We start from the raw sequence: 18,640 nt of genomic DNA on the forward strand, positions 1-18,640 counted from the left end.
TATTTTTAACCACATGAACCCCATATGGGCATCCCTCAGGGCTCAATTCTAGACCTTTTCTGTTATTGAAGGGAAAGCTCCCGTTGAAGATAGTTGATTGACAAGCTCACAATGCGACGCATTGTGATAGTATAATAACAATTTTGTCTACAAATAAAAACTAGACTAAAATGTTAAGGGAGGAACTAGTGGAAAGGACAAGTCATTTTAGACTATGAATAAAACTAAATGAAAATGCTGCATGTCTTTCCTCTATTTTCAGATCAAATTACCTCAAAGAAACGCAGAAGCCAGAAGTCTGACACTTCAGTTGCAGCGCTGACAGCTGGCATTGGTGAGTTGACCTACTAGTAGGTTGAATGGCAGATGCTTTTATTCATTCATTTTTAACTTGTGCCTAGGGCTGTCACGATATTACATTTTACATGACGATTAATTGTCACTCAAATAATTGGCGATTAACAATTTAATTGTGTTTTTGTCATTGATAATTACATTTCTGTTTGGCTTTTAGTCTTTGAAGTTGCACATTGCAGATATGACACATAACCTAAATACACAATGAAATTACTGACATATTTGACAACTTACTACTTAAAAATAACATTTATAGTGGAAATAGCCGATCTACAAGCTCACAATGCGTCGCGATGCGACGCATTGTGAGCTTGTAGATCTGCTATTTCCACTATTTCTGACATTTTTCAACATTCACGATAATGACGATTATGACAAATTAATTGCGATAATGTCAAATAATCGCGATTAGACGATTATGTAATAATTGTGACAGCCCTACTTGTGCCTGATTTGAGATTTATTTATTCTACATCGATTCTATTCTACCTCAAATTATTCTATCCCTCAGATACAATCCCTTCAAAGAAGCAGAAGAAGACAAACAAAATATCGTCTGCGTCTCCCTCCTCAGATGGAAATGGTCAGTTGTTGTGTCTGTCTCTGTCTCTGTCTCTCTCTCTCTCTCTTTCTCTCTCTCTCTCTCTCTCTCTCTCTCTCTCTCTCTCTCTCTCTCTCTCTCTCTCTCTCTCTCTCTCATATGGCAGGGAGTGAGTAACCCTTTAGCCCAGATATGAGATTGAAGATCATCGATTTTGCTCTATTCCAGTCTAACCATTTATCTTCCTCAACAGATGTATATTATTTGAATTGATTAGATAATGCATGGATTAAAGTTCTCAGTTCCCAGGGCTGATTTCAGTCTTTTGGATCTCATAGAATTCAATGTGTCTTCTATGGCGGCATGTCATGCACCGAAAATAGGCAATGGGAGGAACTAGTGGAAAGGACAAGTCATTTTAGACTATGAATAAAACTAAATGAAAATGCTGCATGTCTTTCCTCTATTTTCAGATCAAATTACCTCAAAGAAACGCAGAAGCCAGAAGTCTGACACTTCAGTTGCAGCGCTGACAGCTGGCATTGGTGAGTTGACCTACTAGTAGGTTGAATGGCAGATGCTTTTATTCATTCATTTTTAACTTGTGCCTAGGGCTGTCACGATATTACATTTTACATGACGATTAATTGTCACTCAAATAATTGGCGATTAACAATTTAATTGTGTTTTTGTCATTGATAATTACATTTCTGTTTGGCTTTTAGTCTTTGAAGTTGCACATTGCAGATATGACACATAACCTAAATACACAATGAAATTACTGACATATTTGACAACTTACTACTTAAAAATAACATTTATAGTGGAAATAGCCGATCTACAAGCTCACAATGCGTCGCGATGCGACGCATTGTGAGCTTGTAGATCTGCTATTTCCACTATTTCTGACATTTTTCAACATTCACGATAATGACGATTATGACAAATTAATTGCGATAATGTCAAATAATCGCGATTAGACGATTATGTAATAATTGTGACAGCCCTACTTGTGCCTGATTTGAGATTTATTTATTCTACATCGATTCTATTCTACCTCAAATTATTCTATCCCTCAGATACAATCCCTTCAAAGAAGCAGAAGAAGACAAACAAAATATCGTCTGCGTCTCCCTCCTCAGATGGAAATGGTCAGTTGTTGTGTCATTTATAATATGTGTGGAGTAAATGCTAGGCTACTCTGACTAAAACTAGGGCTAAGTATAATAACAATTTTGTCTACAAATAAAAACTAGACTAAAATGTTAAGGGAGGTACTAGTGGAAAGGACAAGTCATTTTATGCTTGGTTACATGCTGAAAATAGATCTACACACTCACGTTGTGGCCTGTATGTCGGCTATTTTCAGCATGTAACCAAGTGTATAATCACCCATTACAGCGCCATCAAGGCCTGCCCGAAAAATAAGTCTACTAAATCAGCTGTTGATAGTCGACTAAAACTGCATGATATTTAGTTGACTAAAACACATTACAGATGACTAAAATATGACTAAAACTAAATGAATTTTATTCAAAAGACTATGAATAAAACTAAATGAAAATGCTGCATGTCTTTCCTCTATTTTCAGGTCAAATTACCTCAAAGAAACGCAGAGGCCAGAAGTCTGACACTTCAGTTGCAGCGCTGACAGCTGGCAATGGTGAGTTGACCTACCTAGAAAGCAAGGCTGAATACCATCAATTTGCCATTATGGCCACACGTTTACCTGGTCTGCTCCTTTCATGAATGCCCGATCCTTAAACACGCTATACCTCGTTGTAAAGGTGACAAGTCAACGAAAAAAGTGAAAAAAATGCAATACCAATTGGTTTTATTAAAGGGGAGATATAATCGACCAAAGTTAAGTTTACAAACTTTTGTGGCAGAGAGAGAGAGAATGTGTTTTCATGTTCTTATATTCTTGCACATCTTTCATCCATTTCTCAGATCAAATGACCGCAAAGCAACAAGGAAACCAGAAGTCAGTTGACGTTTCTGTAGCAGCCCTGAGAGCTGTCAATGGTGAGTTAACCAATAGTAGGTCACATGGCAGATGTTTTCATTCATTGGTTCATTTGTTACATGTTAGGCATGATTTGAGATTGATCTCTTATAGCTCTATTCTATTCTACCTCAACTTATTCTATTCTTCAGATCCAATCCCTTTGGAGAAGAACAAGGCAGACAACACATTGTCTGCCTCAGACCCAATCCCTTCGGAGAAGAACAAGGCAGACAACACATTGTCTGCTTCAGATCCAATCCCTTCAGAGAAGAACAAGGCAGACAACATATCTGCGTCTCCCCCCTCATCTGGAAACGGTCAGTTGTTGTGTCTCAGTAAGTTTATTTTATGAAGCGCTCGGTTTCTTCAAGTTCAACGCCCAGGTGCACCATCACCACCCAGTTATAATGAGGGTACGGTTAGAGTTAGGTTTACGCATACTTTTATTGAGGTCAAGGTTAGGGTTTGGTTCAGGCTTAGTTATAGTTTTACGGAGGTTAAATTGAGAATATTAGGGTTGGGGTTAACTCTCACGTCAACCTCAGTAAAACTGGGACGCACGCACGCTGTCTGTCTCTGTCTCTGTCTCTGTCTCTGTCTCTGTCTCTCTCTCTCTCTCTCTCTCTCTCTCTCTCTCTCTCTCTCTCTCATATGGCAGGGAGTGAGTAACCCTTTAGCCCAGATATGAGATTGAAGATCATCGATTTTGCTCTATTCCAGTCTAACCATTTATCTTCCTCAACAGATGTATATTATTTGAATTGATTAGATAATGCATGGATTAAAGTTCTCAGTTCCCAGGGCTGATTTCAGTCTTTTGGATCTCATAGAATTCAATGTGTCTTCTATGGCGGCATGTCATGCACCGAAAATAGGCAATCTACAAGCTTACAATACGTCGCGCTGTGACGTATTGTAAGCTTGTAGATTGCCTATTTTCCGTTATTTGCTATTCTAAGATAACCCCGATTACAGATATTTCGTAGAAGAAAATGAAAACCTTATGAAATTTTCAGTTTTCCCACAAATCACATATTAGCACTTGGTCTAACAAACCTGTTCAGTCTTGAGAATTTACTTCACTTTAATCCATGATAATGATATTTCAGTACAAATCCCTCCTGGTTCTGACAAATGCAGTCTGGTTCTGGCTTGACCACTGTTAAAGGGATCCCTGGCTAATAAGAAAAATATGCCTTAATACATTGTACTTGTCCTCTATAACTAAAATGTTTTTCTCAAAATAAATAATGTGTTTCTCAAATAAATTAAATATTTAAGGTGTTTTAAACAATTTATTTTTGTTATAGAGGGCAATTATAACATATTGAGGCATATTTGTCTCGTTAGCCAGGGATCCCTTTAATATTTACTCCATAAATAATAATAACATAACTTGAGATGCTACAGACAGCCGCTCAACTTACAGATACAAGTGACTGAGATGCAGTTAATTTCACTGCATTTCATACACGTTAACAATGTTTTTTGTAAGTTGAGCTGCTGTCTGTAGAATCATTATTTTTGGAATGCTGGCAGATGATGTGCTTCCATATCATTAACATCGTTTATCCATCCTACAGATTCAGTGACCTCCAACTCAGACACATGCTGCGTGTGTTCTCGTGTGTTCAACGACCCGCACCTCAACGTGATCAAGAAATGGCGAAGCTGGCTGCTATGCACGTTGTGTGAGAGGTGGTCTCACAAGGCCTGTGATTTTAAAAACAATTTGTGTAAAAAATGCCAAAACCTATAATTTTAGGGGCTCGGCACAGTGTACTGTGTAGTGCTGGCCATTCAACTGTTGAACGCATTATTGGCAACATTTTAACACATGCTAAATCAACTCACAACACTGTTTGCTTTTAATGTGAGCGGGGCAGACTGAGTCCACCTTTTGGCCCTGGCGACATTTTTGTGCATTTGCAGGCCCCTAAAAGGCATTTCAGAACGTTTTGGTGCATTTATAGAGCCCCAAAGGGCATTTTGGTGCATTTTTAGGGCCCCAAACTGCCCCAATATTGAAGGCCCACCGGGCATATGCGCTGTACACCAAATGGCCAGTCCACCCCTGAGTGTGAGGCATGAGTGTGAGCTGTTTGGTTGATGTGAAAAATGTGAAACCTTTGTTTTTTCTTTTCCTTTTGAAGATGCCAAGTACCGTAAGAGGATCATTTTTATTTTTTATATGTTAACCCTAAGTGGACCTGATAAAAGGGCCTTTCTGTGTGGAGTATGTATGATTGACAATAAAGAAAGCGTTAACAGTCGAGTATGTTGTAAATTCATTTATGCTAAACTAATGAAGGAAATGAAATGTTAACCCAATTACATTGTAACTGCTTTCGAAGTAAACATATTGAGATAAGTTGTGTATCTAGACAAATGGTATGTGATGAGGTTTCCTGTCCGAATGTATGAGGGAACGATTAACGGCTTAAATATTAATGTGTGCAGTCTACATTTTAATGTCTTTGTACATATGACATGATTTAATGTACTGCTACTTTGGATTTGATCTGATATTGCCATTGATTTGTATTACACCAACTCTGCTGAAAAGATAATCACAAATGAGATATATGTTGGTGGTGGTGGGGGAGGGGGGGGGGGGGTGACACTACACAGACTACTTGACAGTAACTACACATAGAGTTGAATATACCCAAGTGAATAAATGATTTAAAAAGGTGAAGAATCCAGTCCAGGTGGTTAAGCGGTGCTAAAGTCATGGCCTTCAAAGATCAACACCTCAAAGGAGCCATAAATGGCAAACTTGACCAATAAGCTTTGCTGGACCGACAACAGCCATGTCCTTAAATGTTTGCAACTGGTTTCTACAGATGTTCAGTCTATCTCAGCGGTTGTCAACCTTTTTGACACGAAGTGCCAAGTTTTCATTTTATTGTGAGTCAGTGTGCCATATTATCATTGCAACACACCACATCAAAATAGAAAATCTCCAACCGATTTAGATTGTCCATAGGTTATATATGACAACCTGTTCTTTCTTCTTTGGGAATATTGTCGTTCACATCAGGATGTAATGACCATTAGACTATAGACAAAATTAGACAATAACATCTATCTCCTAGACTCCCTCCCCAGTCAGAGTTAGGAGTTAGAATGAATGCAGAATTATGTGTTGGATGTGATTTATATATAGATGTGAGGGGACTTCATTTAACTGACTACTCTTTAAAAAATAATAATAGGAATACGCCTTTGATATTAATAAAAATCCTACGTGTCTCTTATCTCATAGAGGGTGATCACTGCCAATGTGCCAGTGATCACCCTCTGCTGTGCCGATGTCGGCACCCGTGCCTTAGGTTTCCACCCCTGGATCTCAACAAACTGAACAAGCTGATGAGAACAATGTGGTAGTTGCACAGAGGAGGATCAAGAATGAATGGTTTTGTTAATTTTGAACATAAACAAGATAAATGCTTGAAAAGGAGTAGAACGAAGTGTAATCATGTAAACCCTTCCCCCTCGCACCTATGCATTCCATACTATTAACTGAAGAAGCTTTATACCCTGAAGAACTCCTTCTTCCCAATATATGGCCGGGCCTAGCCACATGGCAGCCTGAATCTCATGTGTCTCAGATCAGATCTGCAAGCTCTGATTCAGGCTAGATTCAGACTGTTAGTGTCAACCCGTCCCATCCTATGATGAACTGGGGGTTGACACCCACCTCAATGACATGAGAAAAGGTGACTTGGTCAGTCCTTTGTGCAAGTAGCCATCAAGCACCACCACCCAGTTCACAAACGCTCAATCTCTGTTCTTGGATGAATGTCACATGATTAGCTCTGGTACGTTTGTGTCAAGACAACTGGGAAGTAGCCTACTCTATTATCCACACTACCTGTACCATCAGTTGCCATACAACTGGAGTGGCCAGATGGCCAGGTTTTTAAAATGGTGTACACCTACAAATCAACACGAAGACAGAAGAGTTTATGGTGCTATTACTGAGGGAGGTTGATGTGTACGCCTGTGGGTGTGTACGAGTCACGGTGTGCCTTACTGTAATTTAGTTTTTTGTATGTATTGCTGTAAGCCTGTATGTCCAAGACAGATTTATCCCATGGGAGATGAAAGTTACCTTGAACCTTGTTGTAGTTGTTGTAGCCTGACTGACAAGGCAGCAGCCTATTACAGTCATATACAGTCAATAGTCTATTGATACATCCATACATCTAGTCATTGACAATGGATATGGGGCTACAGTAGATTAAATTCATAATTTAATGGACAGGCCATTCAAACAAGCTGGTTCTTAGCCAATATGCTAGGTTTTTCTGGGGTACATGTCTCCGACATGTTTCCATTCCGACATGTCTCCATGTGGGACCTGCAGTCTAGGTCACACTTTGCAATGGCTTCTGCATTTCCTCTATATATCTGACTAGCTCACCAGTAGATTACATTTACAGATTACACTGCATCTTTACAGTATGCGTACGACACCCACTAGGCCAGGAGACATCTACTCTTATCATATTGTATCACAGGTGTACATGTGATTGTGAAATATAATGGTTACTGTAGGTATAAGCAACCATATCATTACTCGGTCAGTTCTATGTCCCCCAGGTCATACTGTATGTTCCACACTTAAACCACTTTTACCAGTGGGGTACAGTCTGGACCCACTCCAGTTTTCGGGTATCATGTCTGTGTTCTCCAGGTACTTACCCAACCCTAACCCTAACTGAAAGAGTTAGGGCCTAACCTAACCCACTATAGCCGCTTTTCGACAGCAGTTTTAGCACCACACCACACCACACCACACTACACCGCACCACACCACACCACATAAAAATATCTACATTTTCCATTACACAAAAGTACCCCTATCGGTAAGAAACAAATTGACCCTTTTAACTGTGATTATAATACATAATAAATTTGTATTACAACTATCCTAATTATAATGGATTATAACTGTGATTATAATACATTATAAAGTATTAATGTATTACTGTGATAATTATAATATACTATAATAGATTATAATAGTGGTTATAACACAATAGAATCTATTATCATGTATTACAACTATATCCTGGTGGTCTAAATGAAAACCCAGTGAGTGATCAGTCATTAATGAAGTGTTTGGCCCTGCTTGGCCTAGCTCAGACCTACTCTAGAGTGGATACTTTTTAGTACCCCGTTTAGTACCACTTTCACACCACTCTACCCAGGTCCTTGTAGTGGAAAACCTCACACAAGTGGGCGGTGTGGTGTGGAGTGGTGTGAAGTTGGGCCTGTGGAAAAGGGGCTTATATAGTATGTCAGTCCAGAGCTACAGTACTAACCTCTACATGCATAACCCTAACCTAGGGTTAGGGTTAGGCTATGGTCTAAGGGCTTCACTATTCGTTTATTGGCAATCAGATATGTTTGCTCAAGTTCTGCCAGACAGGAAGGCAAACAAGAGAGGCAGGCAGGCAGGCTGTTTACTTTCCCAGAGCTAGTAACCTCTGCACTGAGATACATTTAGACCCCTCTTCCATTGTTAACTCTAACCCTAGCTGGGGTTAGGGTTAGCTTTCCGGAGCACATGGAGTGAATACAAAACCAGAATCAGCTCATTGCAATGATTATCCAAACGTTTCCTCCCACAGGGACCTTCGGAAGTTGAACACTTACCCTAGGACTGCTGGTGACAACCCTCCAACGTACCTAAAGTCTGACTTAGGTTTAGATTTAGTGTTAGAATCAGGTTTAGGGGTTAGGTTTAGGGTTAGGGTTAGGGTAAGGGTCAGGTTTAGGGTTAGTTTTCGGAGGAACGGTGCATAGGGTTAGGGTTAGTCTAGGGTTAGGGTTAGGCTAGGGTCTAAGTGCTTCACTGTGTGTTTATTGGCAATCAGAACTGTTGACCATTCATGCCTGGCCTGCGTGGCCAGTCACAGTATTCATGTGTTGTGGCATATATATATATATATATATATATATATATATATATATATATATATATATATATATATATATATATATATATGTATGTATATATATATATATATATATATATATATAATGTATTTTATTTAGCAAATAGACAGTATGTTTCCTTGTGCCAATAAAGCCCCTTGAATTGAGAGTGTGTGTGTGTGTGTGTGTGTGTGTGTGTGTGTGTGTGTGTGTGTGTGTGTGTGTGTGTGTGTGTGTGTGTGTGCGTGCGTGCGTGTGTGCGTGTGCGTGTGGTGGTGGGGGAGGGGGACTTTGGACGCAAAGAAGAAACCATGACTAGTGTTGCCATGTCTGCATGTCTGCTCATAAGATTTCATTCTAAATATAAGGTAAAAAATATAATAAAAAAGTAGCAGGTCTACAAGTGCGGCTGTTCTCAAATAGCTGTGTGGTAGAGTTTTCTTTTATTTATTTTCTTTTGAAAATAATAATAATAATAAATGGCCTGGGTCTCTGGGGCTCGTGGTGGAGTCATGCACTGTGGCTTCTTTTGGGTTGGTTTTCATGGACCCAGGAGCTTACATCTATCACTATCTGGCAACCACTAACATAATGACGTCAAATACAGGAAGTCAGCATAACAAGAGCAGTGCACACATCACAGCGCTAACAGAGCTGCAGCACGACGAAGGCGGGGAATAACTAAATAAGAGTTAAATGCGTATCGTTTTTAATATTTTTATTGTCCATCTTGGCGACTAGATTCATCAATAAGGTAAGGTTTATCTAGTGTGTGTTTATCTGACCACCGTCATGTTGTTTAGCATTTACTTACTACAATGAATGAATGATGTGGGGGTTGGCGGAGGGCACGCGTTTGTCCGAAGCCACAAAGATCCGACATAGGGTGCTGGACTTTTGGGTTAAGTTTACCCTTAAGGTTACCCTTAACGTAACAACCTTAAGGTTAGGGTTAGGGGTTAGGTTTAGGGTTAAGGTTAGGTTTAGGTTAGCGATTAGTTTAGGTTTGGTCTGATTTGTGCAGGCGTCGGATCTCTGGTGCATCGGACAGACGCCACGCACCCGGTTTTTGCGCGCGCGCGTATGAGGCTGTAATCTTCCATGTTTTCACATGAAAACGTATCTAAACGGAACCCTATCTAAACCTACCCGGTATTTTATCCTCAAAACAATTATGTAATGGATAGAGGTTAGGTGTTTCCCTGTTTTGGACGCGCTTGGAGTTTGGATTGGGGCAGTGCTTCTTTGCAAACTTCTCACAAACAATGGGTGGGTGTATGCTTCGCCGTACAACGGCATCGCATGCCGAAGTGTTTGCTTAGCTCCCATTGCGTCGCTTCGCCAGTGAGGCTTTCAGTGTTAATGACTGTAGGATGGGAATACTGATCAGTTTCTCTTTCCACGGTAGCTCAATTTTATGTAAGAGCAGCCATGTTGGTGAGCAATGATAAATGGACATCTGTGCATTATCTGATGTATATTCTACCAATAATATTGAGTAATGTACAATCTTTTACGTGTGTGATATATATATGTATATGTAGATATATATGTATATTGTGTGTGTATGTGCGTGTATATATATATATAGATATATAGATATATAGATATATAGATATAGATAGATATATAGATATATATAGATACATATATATTTTTGCCAGACCCATGAAATGGGTAGGCCTACATAAGCAAATGTCGGTCTGTCTGTCCGGGTTTTCTATATAAAGGGTATATATGATGATGACATGATGATGACATGCCTACAAAAGGCATGATGTCATAAATAATGATGACAAACAGGGGGTCTGGCACAACCAGGTTGACCTGGTCTAGTTTTATATATATATATGTATTTTGTTTTCTTTTTACAGATTCCATTCCACAATGAAGTCACCATGTCTTGTTTCAGAACGAAAAAGATAAAAGTCCTGAGGAGGAGCATTAGTAGTGGGACTGCTAAATACTCATATTTGAAAAACAACAAGCATCCCAGGTCAAGTCAATTAAGCTCACCTGTCTGTGTCACATCAACCACACCTCTAGAACAGAATGATGAAGACAGCTGTGGTACTAGTGCAGAGTCTGGCTACAGCAAATCCAATAGGAAGAAGATCCAAGCCTGGGATTCAGTTAGGAGTGATTTGCTGCGTGTCTCTTTTGAATGTGCCTCACCATTGTCAAATGTTTGTGGGATGTGCCAAGAACATGCTGAATATCGCTGTCTGGAGTGCAGCAGCACAGCTGTTTTCTGTGAGAATTGTGTCAAGGCGATCCACAGGAATTCTTTACACCTACCCGAGAAATGGAATGTTAGTACTTATTCATGACATTTACATTATAGAATTGCATTTTGTTACAGCAGCGTGGTTATCTGAGATAATCTGACATTAATCTAGAGTTGGTTTTCCTGTTTGCCCCTTTTCTGTAGAAAACCTGTTATGAGCCAGCCTTGTATGGATTTGCCTTGCAGTTGTCAGAGGAACACATTTCCCATTCAGTCTACACTAGGGACATAAAAGTTGTCGTGAACACAGGTTTGTTTGACAAATATAGTTAATATCTGTAAAAAAAAAAAAAAAAACATTCCCCAATTAAAAAGCATATTGTGATGTAAATGCATTTTCAAATGCACAGTGGGTAAAAAAAAGTATTGAACACGCCAACCTTTTTCACAGTAAACATAATTCCAATGATGATATTCACATGATTGTTTTAACATACATAGAGATGTACACACAAATGAAGTCCATACATAATTTTGTGGTATAAAGTGGAATAGCACAGAAAAAAGTAATGAACAGACTACAAAAAACCCCGATATAGTTAGGAAAGGAAAGGCTAGCCACCATTTGACTTATGTAGTATTCCTACCTCCTATCTGTGTAGTATTCCTACCTCCTATCTGTGCAAACAAATATATATTTTTTTTTCTGTGCTATTCCACATTATAACACATAGAATTATGCATGGACTTAATCTTTGTCATTTCTTTACATATGCAGATTACTTGAGTTTGAGTATATCTCAATGTATGTTAAAACAATCATGTGAATGGCATCATTGGAAATATGTTTACTGTGAAAAAGGTTGGTGCGTTCAATACTTATTTTACCCACTGTACATGTATTTAATTAATAATTGAAAAGAAGCAATCCTTTGACTATTTTACTCCTTCTAGGCAAGCTGTCCAGCTTCACTGTCAGCCTGTGTACATGTGAATCAGAAGTGTGTACACTTCTCAAATATGGGCTGTGGCCTGCGTCGCCTGAGAGACCACAACTGGCTTTTTCAGTAGCTCTCCTTGAACTCTTTCTTTACCTCTCTCTGGAGTGCCAGGTCTCAGTTGAAGGTTTTTGCAACACCTTGCGATGGAAAAATAACCTGACGCTTGCAGAGGTAATGTATATACAGGACCTTCTCAGAAAATTAGAATATTGTCCAAAAGTTAATTTTCTTCTGAAATATAATTTAAAAAGTGAAACTTTCACATATTCTAGATGCATTGCGCACACAGTGAAATATTCAAAACCCATTTTTGCTTTTATCTTGATTTTTATGGAATGCAGCTCATGAAAATCCTATCTCAAAATATTAGAATATTACATGAGACCACTCAAAACAGTGATTTCTAATACAGAAATACCAAACATTTGAAAAGTATGTTAATTTATGCACTTGATATCACTGTTTCCCAAACACTGGGTCGAGACCCATTTGTGGGTCACGGAAACATTTTTATGGGTCCCCTCATAGTTAGTTTCCTACATTTAGTTTTTAAGTAGGCCAAAAAAAAGCAAAGATTTCCATCGGCGCGAAGCAACGCGTTGTGAGCTTGTAGATCTGCTGTTTTCACTAGTTTGGGTCCCGGGCAAAAGGTAAATTTCTATTTTGGGTCACGGGCTAAAAGGTTTGGGAACCACTGATTTAGATTTTCTTTACTTCTTTACAGGTTAACAAGCTGTACAGAGCCCTAGTTGGGGAATCTGTATCAGAGTTCAGACACCACCACTACAGACGACGTACCTCATATGCATTCGATACAACCTGCCCAGCATGTCCAAAGGTTTGAGTTCTACATTCATGCTGAATGAAAAATGTTGCATAGTGACTGCACGTTTCCAAATCATCCTCTCCACATCATCCTGTCATGATGGGTTATTAAATAACGATGCAGTGAAACCAGATACTAATTCACTATTTATATTTATATTTCAGACTGACGGAAAAATGATGGTGTCCATGGACGCCAACTTCGGTCTTGTCCGAAAGCGGAGCTCGGGCAGGAGTGAGGTTGAGCCATTACATGGTAACACCATGTTTGTGAAAGCTGAGGATGTTCAGCCCTACCTCCTCTCCCATCCTGACTGCTCCAAACCAAATGACGTGAGTAAATTTTTCGCTCACTGCTGTCAGGTGTCAACACTCCCCTTGAGTTGAGTATGTTGTCAGACTTAAATCTCCTTATGTAATCAGGATTGTAGCGACTTCAAGGCAGGAAATCTGCTCCGGTCCCAGAAGCAACAAAAAAAACTGGACGTGACGGGGGTGTTTGGAGCATGCTGTCGCCATGAAATGCCCTTGGTATTCATTAACATGAACCAGGGAGAACGGTGAGCTGCTAAGCCAAGCTATACATGTTTTTAAAGGATTTTAGATTCTGTTCGTTTAGCTCATCATGGAACATTTTAACCATCAGAACTCTCTTTTGTTTCCAATAGGCTGGCATATGCAATGTATGTCATTAATGACTTGCTAACAACATGCCAGGGAAAGAACATCGAACTGCATGCCATCTATGACATAGCATGTGTTCTATCAACACATTGGGAGGTGAGCAATTTCTTAACTGTATTGAACACCTGTTCAATGTTGTCTTAAGAGTATATTCTTAAAAGCTTTATTGTACTGTTGTGTTTCATTAGAAGAAAGGAGGAGGGATACCGCCTGGTGTGTCACTAGCGGTGCCCGCGTTCCATGTTTATGGGCATAAGTTAAACTGTCAGGTAATGGGTTTGTCTGTGATATTATTGTGATTGATATATATAGTACTTTTTAACTTCTTGGGTGCCGATCGACTTTTAGAACGACAGTCTCATTTTGGACTTCTCTGCCGAGCGACTTTGATCGACTTTTGTATAAAAGCATTGTTTAAGCCATTAATGTGGGTCAATAGACGGAGCGGAACGGTTTCCTTACCTTCAGCCAGTATCAACACGTAACCCGTGAAAAAAAAGGATACGATTATGACGTCACCTTTAAACCATAGCCTGCTGTTTGCCAGACCCATGAAATGGGTAGGCCTACATAAGCAAATGTCGGTCTGTCCGGGTTTTCTATATAAAGGGTATATATGATGATGACATGATGATGACATGCCTACAAAAGGCATGATGTCATAAATGATGATGACATCATGAGGGCCCAGAGGGTTGGCAGAACCGGGGTCTGGCACAACCAGGTTGACCTGGTCTAGTTATATTAGCTTCCGCTAGCCGTTAGGCTCAATGCAAACCATCCGAACCTCACGCAGCTTCACTAGGTCGGATTTGGATTCTGAAACTTTCTGTGTGGCATCTGTATACGTTCCGGTGTCCATGCCGATGGTGGTTTTAGACGATCAAGCACGAATTGAACAGTATTGAGCTCAGATAGCAACCGCGGATCTCCCCATTGAAAGTGAATGGCGTGATCTCATCGTCCCATCCTTGATTCTTGTAATTTCAGCCTTTAACATGGAAGCGGCTTGGTATGTCTATGGTCTATGGCTCGCTCTAGTGGCCAAATTGTAGTATTGTACATTATATGAATTGGCTTTGATTATGATGTGAAAAAATCATAAAATATAGCTATTTCCTGGCGTTATAGGCGCATATTCATATTTAAAGTTGGCACCCAAGAAGTTAATGCTGCTGGGGAAGCACTAAAAGTGTTAAACATACTTTGTACACATTCACAAATGTACACACAAACCACTCACTTCTTACCCATAGTGCAGCAATTGTTCTATTCTATTGTTCTGTATATTGTGATGTAAAATAACCTATACTATTATTATAATATTGACAGATCATGTACAGTACAAGGAGGATTCAGGGGTATGGGCTGACAGATGGAGAAGCGATGGAGAGATTATGGTCCTTCCTGCGTAGATTTGCACGTGTCACAAAAGAGATGACTCCATCACACCGTCAAGACCTGTTGACCGATGCACTTCTGCATTTCAGGAGGAGGAAATTGGAAGATCTAGGTTTGCCCACGTTTTTTACTTTGCTGAAAATGTTAGGCTGCTTCTAGATGTTTTTCATGTTTTTTTTTAATTAATAACAATGCTCTGGTGTTTGGTGGTGTGTGCACATACCAAAGGCAGGGATTTTGAGACCATGCATTTTGTGCCAGTTTAAGACCCTCAGTTTAGGGTCAGTTTGACCCTAAAGTTGTCACTTTCTGTTTACAGCTGTACAGCTCCATCATCGATGGGAGAGAGCAGAAAAGGTGTTGAGTGCTGCAGAGGGTGACCTTTCTGCCATCATGAGCGAGGCCCCAGGTACAGTTTTCTTCTACAGCGCACACTTGTTGACTCAACTTGTTGACCAACTTCAGGGTTCCCACGGTCATGAAATTTCTGGAAAAGTTTTGAAATTAGAAAATAAAATTTCCAGTACTGGAAATGTTTTGGAATAGAGCAAATCCTGGTCCAGGTCCTGGAAAGTCCTGGAATGTTTTGTCTATGCATTGTTTTTGGCTATTTTTGTAAAAAATAAAATCAAAAACATATACAAAATATGTAACAAAGCTTCCGCTGAAAATAGCTGATCGACAAGCTCACAATGCGACGCAGCGCGTCGCATTGTGAGCTTGTCGGTCGGCTGTTTTCAGCGGAAGCTTTCCCCACAAAACCGATGTTTGTGTTTAAGTGGCTAATGTACTGGCAGTGAAAACGAAAACGAGTGAGAACATAGGAATTAGACTCATCATTGCGCTGATTATTATTATATATGGGCCTGGAAAAGTCCTGGAAAGGTTTTGGAAAATCATTGGAAAAAATGTGTGGGAACCCTGCAACTTGTTGTCTCAAGTAATGGTGGGATCATTTTGTCCACGTTCATGACAAAAAAATAGTTCAAATGAATCATCATGCAGACCAGACTATTATGCGTTTTTTCATGTCATTTGGGTCTATGTCTTCTGTCATCATGCTGATGTTATGTGTGCTGTCATGGGTCTATGGGATTTTCCATTATATGGATATACATATGACACAATCTTCTTCACTCTATAAACCCGGTTAAATTTGATTAGAAGAAGGAACCATTTACACTATTTACCAGGATTGCACCTCTGTATGGTTACTATGAATTAATGTTTTTCTCTTTTCTCTTTTTTTTTTTTTTTTTAAAGAGTGTATTTCCGAGCATGATGTACAGCGGTGGATGGAAAGGGAGACAGAACTGGCTAAACTTTCCCTTAAGAAGACAAAGGCAAAAGGTACTAAATTAATGTAGTGCAGATATTGGTTAGTTCATTTCTCTGTGTTAGTGAGTTAAAGTGGCCGCTTGGGGATATTGAAAGTTCCCAGTTTGATCGCAGGCTACCCCCATTGTCCAAATGTCCTTGAGCAAGACTGAACCCCTAATTGATCCCCTAATTGATAAAAAAAACTAGACCAGGTCAACCTGGTTGTGCCAGACCCCGGTTCTGCCAACCCTCTGGGCCTATAAATTTAATGGTACATGGTACAGACCCCGGTTCTGCCAACCCCCTGTCTGTCATCATCATTTATGACATCATGCCTTTTGTAGGCATGTCATCATCATGTCATCATCATATATACCCTTTATATAGAAAACCCGGACAGACAGACAGACCGACATTTGCTTATGTAGGCCTACCCATTTCATGGGTCTGGCAATAAAGAAGATATATTTAAACTAGACCAGGTCAACCTGGTTGTGCCAGACCCCGGTTCTGCCAACCCTCTGGGCCTATAAATTTAATGGTACATTTCTCTGTCTGTCATCATCATTTATGACATCATGCCTTTTGTAGGCATGTCATCATCATGTCATCATCATATATACCCTTTATATAGAAAACCCGGACAGACCGACATTTGCTTATGTAGGCCTACCCATTTCATGGGTCTGGCAAAAACACTCTCCAGCAGCAGTATTCAAGTAAAATGCATGGTCATTCTCATGCATATTGTATTGTTATAAAATGTTGAATTCCCCCTCTTTATTTCCAATGGATGCAGAGGTTCATTGCAATTAAATTGTGTCTTTATCTCTGTTTCTAGACAGTGTTCCCAGTTGGAAGAGGACATACCTCACAAAATTGATTCAGCTTGACAACATCAGGTGAGACCAATAAGGTTTCTACTTGCATTACTACTTGCTCAATTATCTTGTCTTTTTTAAAACACGCCATTACTGTGTTGTTGTTGTTTTTTTTTTTACTGTATGTCAAATGTGGTGCCGCCGGGGTTATTAGCCGTGTTATTTGCTTGGGTGTAGTCTCTTTTACCTTCCTTGTCCCTCGCCCTGATCTGTGGTCTGACATCCCACACGGCGACAGTTGTACTAACTGCACTGCTTTACTAACTGCACTGATGTTAACCGTTGAGTAACAAATGCATTTGTGTTGACATGTCCAGTGGGCTTATTTGTCAACATGTGCAGATGACTGCATGTTGACTGATGGTCCATACATGGGCATATGTTTGTGTGCCTGTCACAGACACGCCACACAACCAGTAGTGCTTTGGGGGCCGGACGGGACCGGACGCCGTGTGGCCGGAAATATTTCCCCACATGCACGCGCACGGACGGCACCGAACGGTGCACGACCGTGTAAACGCGTGCATACCCCCCCCCCCCCCCCCCCCGCGAGAGCCGCGACAACCCCCCACCCCGCGAATCCGCGATAACTACAAGCAATACTTTAATCAGTGGCTACTCTATGCATAACAGGTTTCTAGTGGGTGAATGTGTGAGCGTCCTCAAGCCTCTATTCATATGGATTTACAGTATAGCCTACTTAGGTTTCCAGCTGTGACTGCATGTGCATGTGTCGATGTGTGTGTGTCCTCATCCATTACTGTGGTATTTAGTGTTTGAGATTCGTTCAAGGCAAACTTTGTTTCTCTATCCTACTGCAGCGCTGTATTTTCTAAATGAATTTAAAGAAAGTAGAACATAAAATCTTAAGTAACAATGCAAATGTAATTAAGACTAGAAAACTATTGTTTTCCCACCATTAGATCTGCTGACATCCTTTCTATCTAATAGCCTCTAGAGGCGCGTGCACGCGCGTGCACGTGACGTCAATAAATGACCGTCCGCCCGGAAAAAAAATCCCAAAGCACCACTGCACACAACATGAACTTCAATAGAGTTGTTTTTGCCATACTGGTGAAGAGTATGTTAAGAATGGAAAACACCATACACCCACATGATGCAAAACTCTTAAGTTGGCACACCGATAACATTTGTGTTCCTCAGTTCTTTCATATTATTTTTTCCCATTGTAATGTTGTCATGCTGTAAACTTCTGAGATGATTGTGTACAACTTATTGGTCGATGCCAGTAATCCATAGCATGATGTCACATATTGCTTTAACAGACTTTCACGATATCTCACCAGTTCGATATGACTGGACACCTGTGCTCTAATGAGCACTTTTTCTATTTGGTTAAAATTGTGGGAAAGATAACAATCCCACAATTTCCCAGGAAATGTGGGTTCATTATTAATCCCAGGAACAGTACTTTTCTAGTTTCAC

The 18,640-nt window shown here is 40.0% G+C and overlaps 1 protein-coding gene across 1 annotated transcript; it reads left to right on the plus strand.

Moving 5' to 3' along the window:
• Positions 1 to 1,377: 1,377 nt before the first annotated feature.
• Positions 1,378 to 5,058, plus strand: LOC308283678 (uncharacterized protein). Its single transcript, XM_080724147.1, has 6 exons — positions 1,378 to 1,443; positions 1,978 to 2,049; positions 2,490 to 2,561; positions 2,849 to 2,923; positions 3,056 to 3,241; positions 4,490 to 5,058. Exons 4-6 carry the CDS (start codon positions 2,854 to 2,856, stop codon positions 4,663 to 4,665), a joined length of 432 nt encoding a protein of 143 aa, XP_080580273.1. The 5' UTR covers positions 1,378 to 1,443; positions 1,978 to 2,049; positions 2,490 to 2,561; positions 2,849 to 2,853; the 3' UTR covers positions 4,666 to 5,058.
• Positions 5,059 to 18,640: the final 13,582 nt, after the last annotated feature.

This window comes from Nannobrachium achirus (assembly GCF_963921795.1).
Source record: "Nannobrachium achirus genome assembly, chromosome: 4".
Classification (NCBI taxonomy): Eukaryota; Metazoa; Chordata; class Actinopteri; order Myctophiformes; family Myctophidae; genus Nannobrachium; species Nannobrachium achirus.

Coding starts and splice junctions, on each gene's coding strand:
- LOC308283678 (XM_080724147.1), top strand. CDS start 2,854: ATGACCGCAAAGCAACAAGGAAACCAGAAGTCAGTTGACGTTTCTGTA. Junction 2,924..3,055: donor AGCCCTGAGAGCTGTCAATG/GTGAGTTAACCA, acceptor TCTATTCTTCAG/ATCCAATCCCTTTGGAGAAG. Junction 3,242..4,489: donor CGGTCAGTTGTTGTGTCTCA/GTAAGTTTATTT, acceptor TCCATCCTACAG/ATTCAGTGACCTCCAACTCA.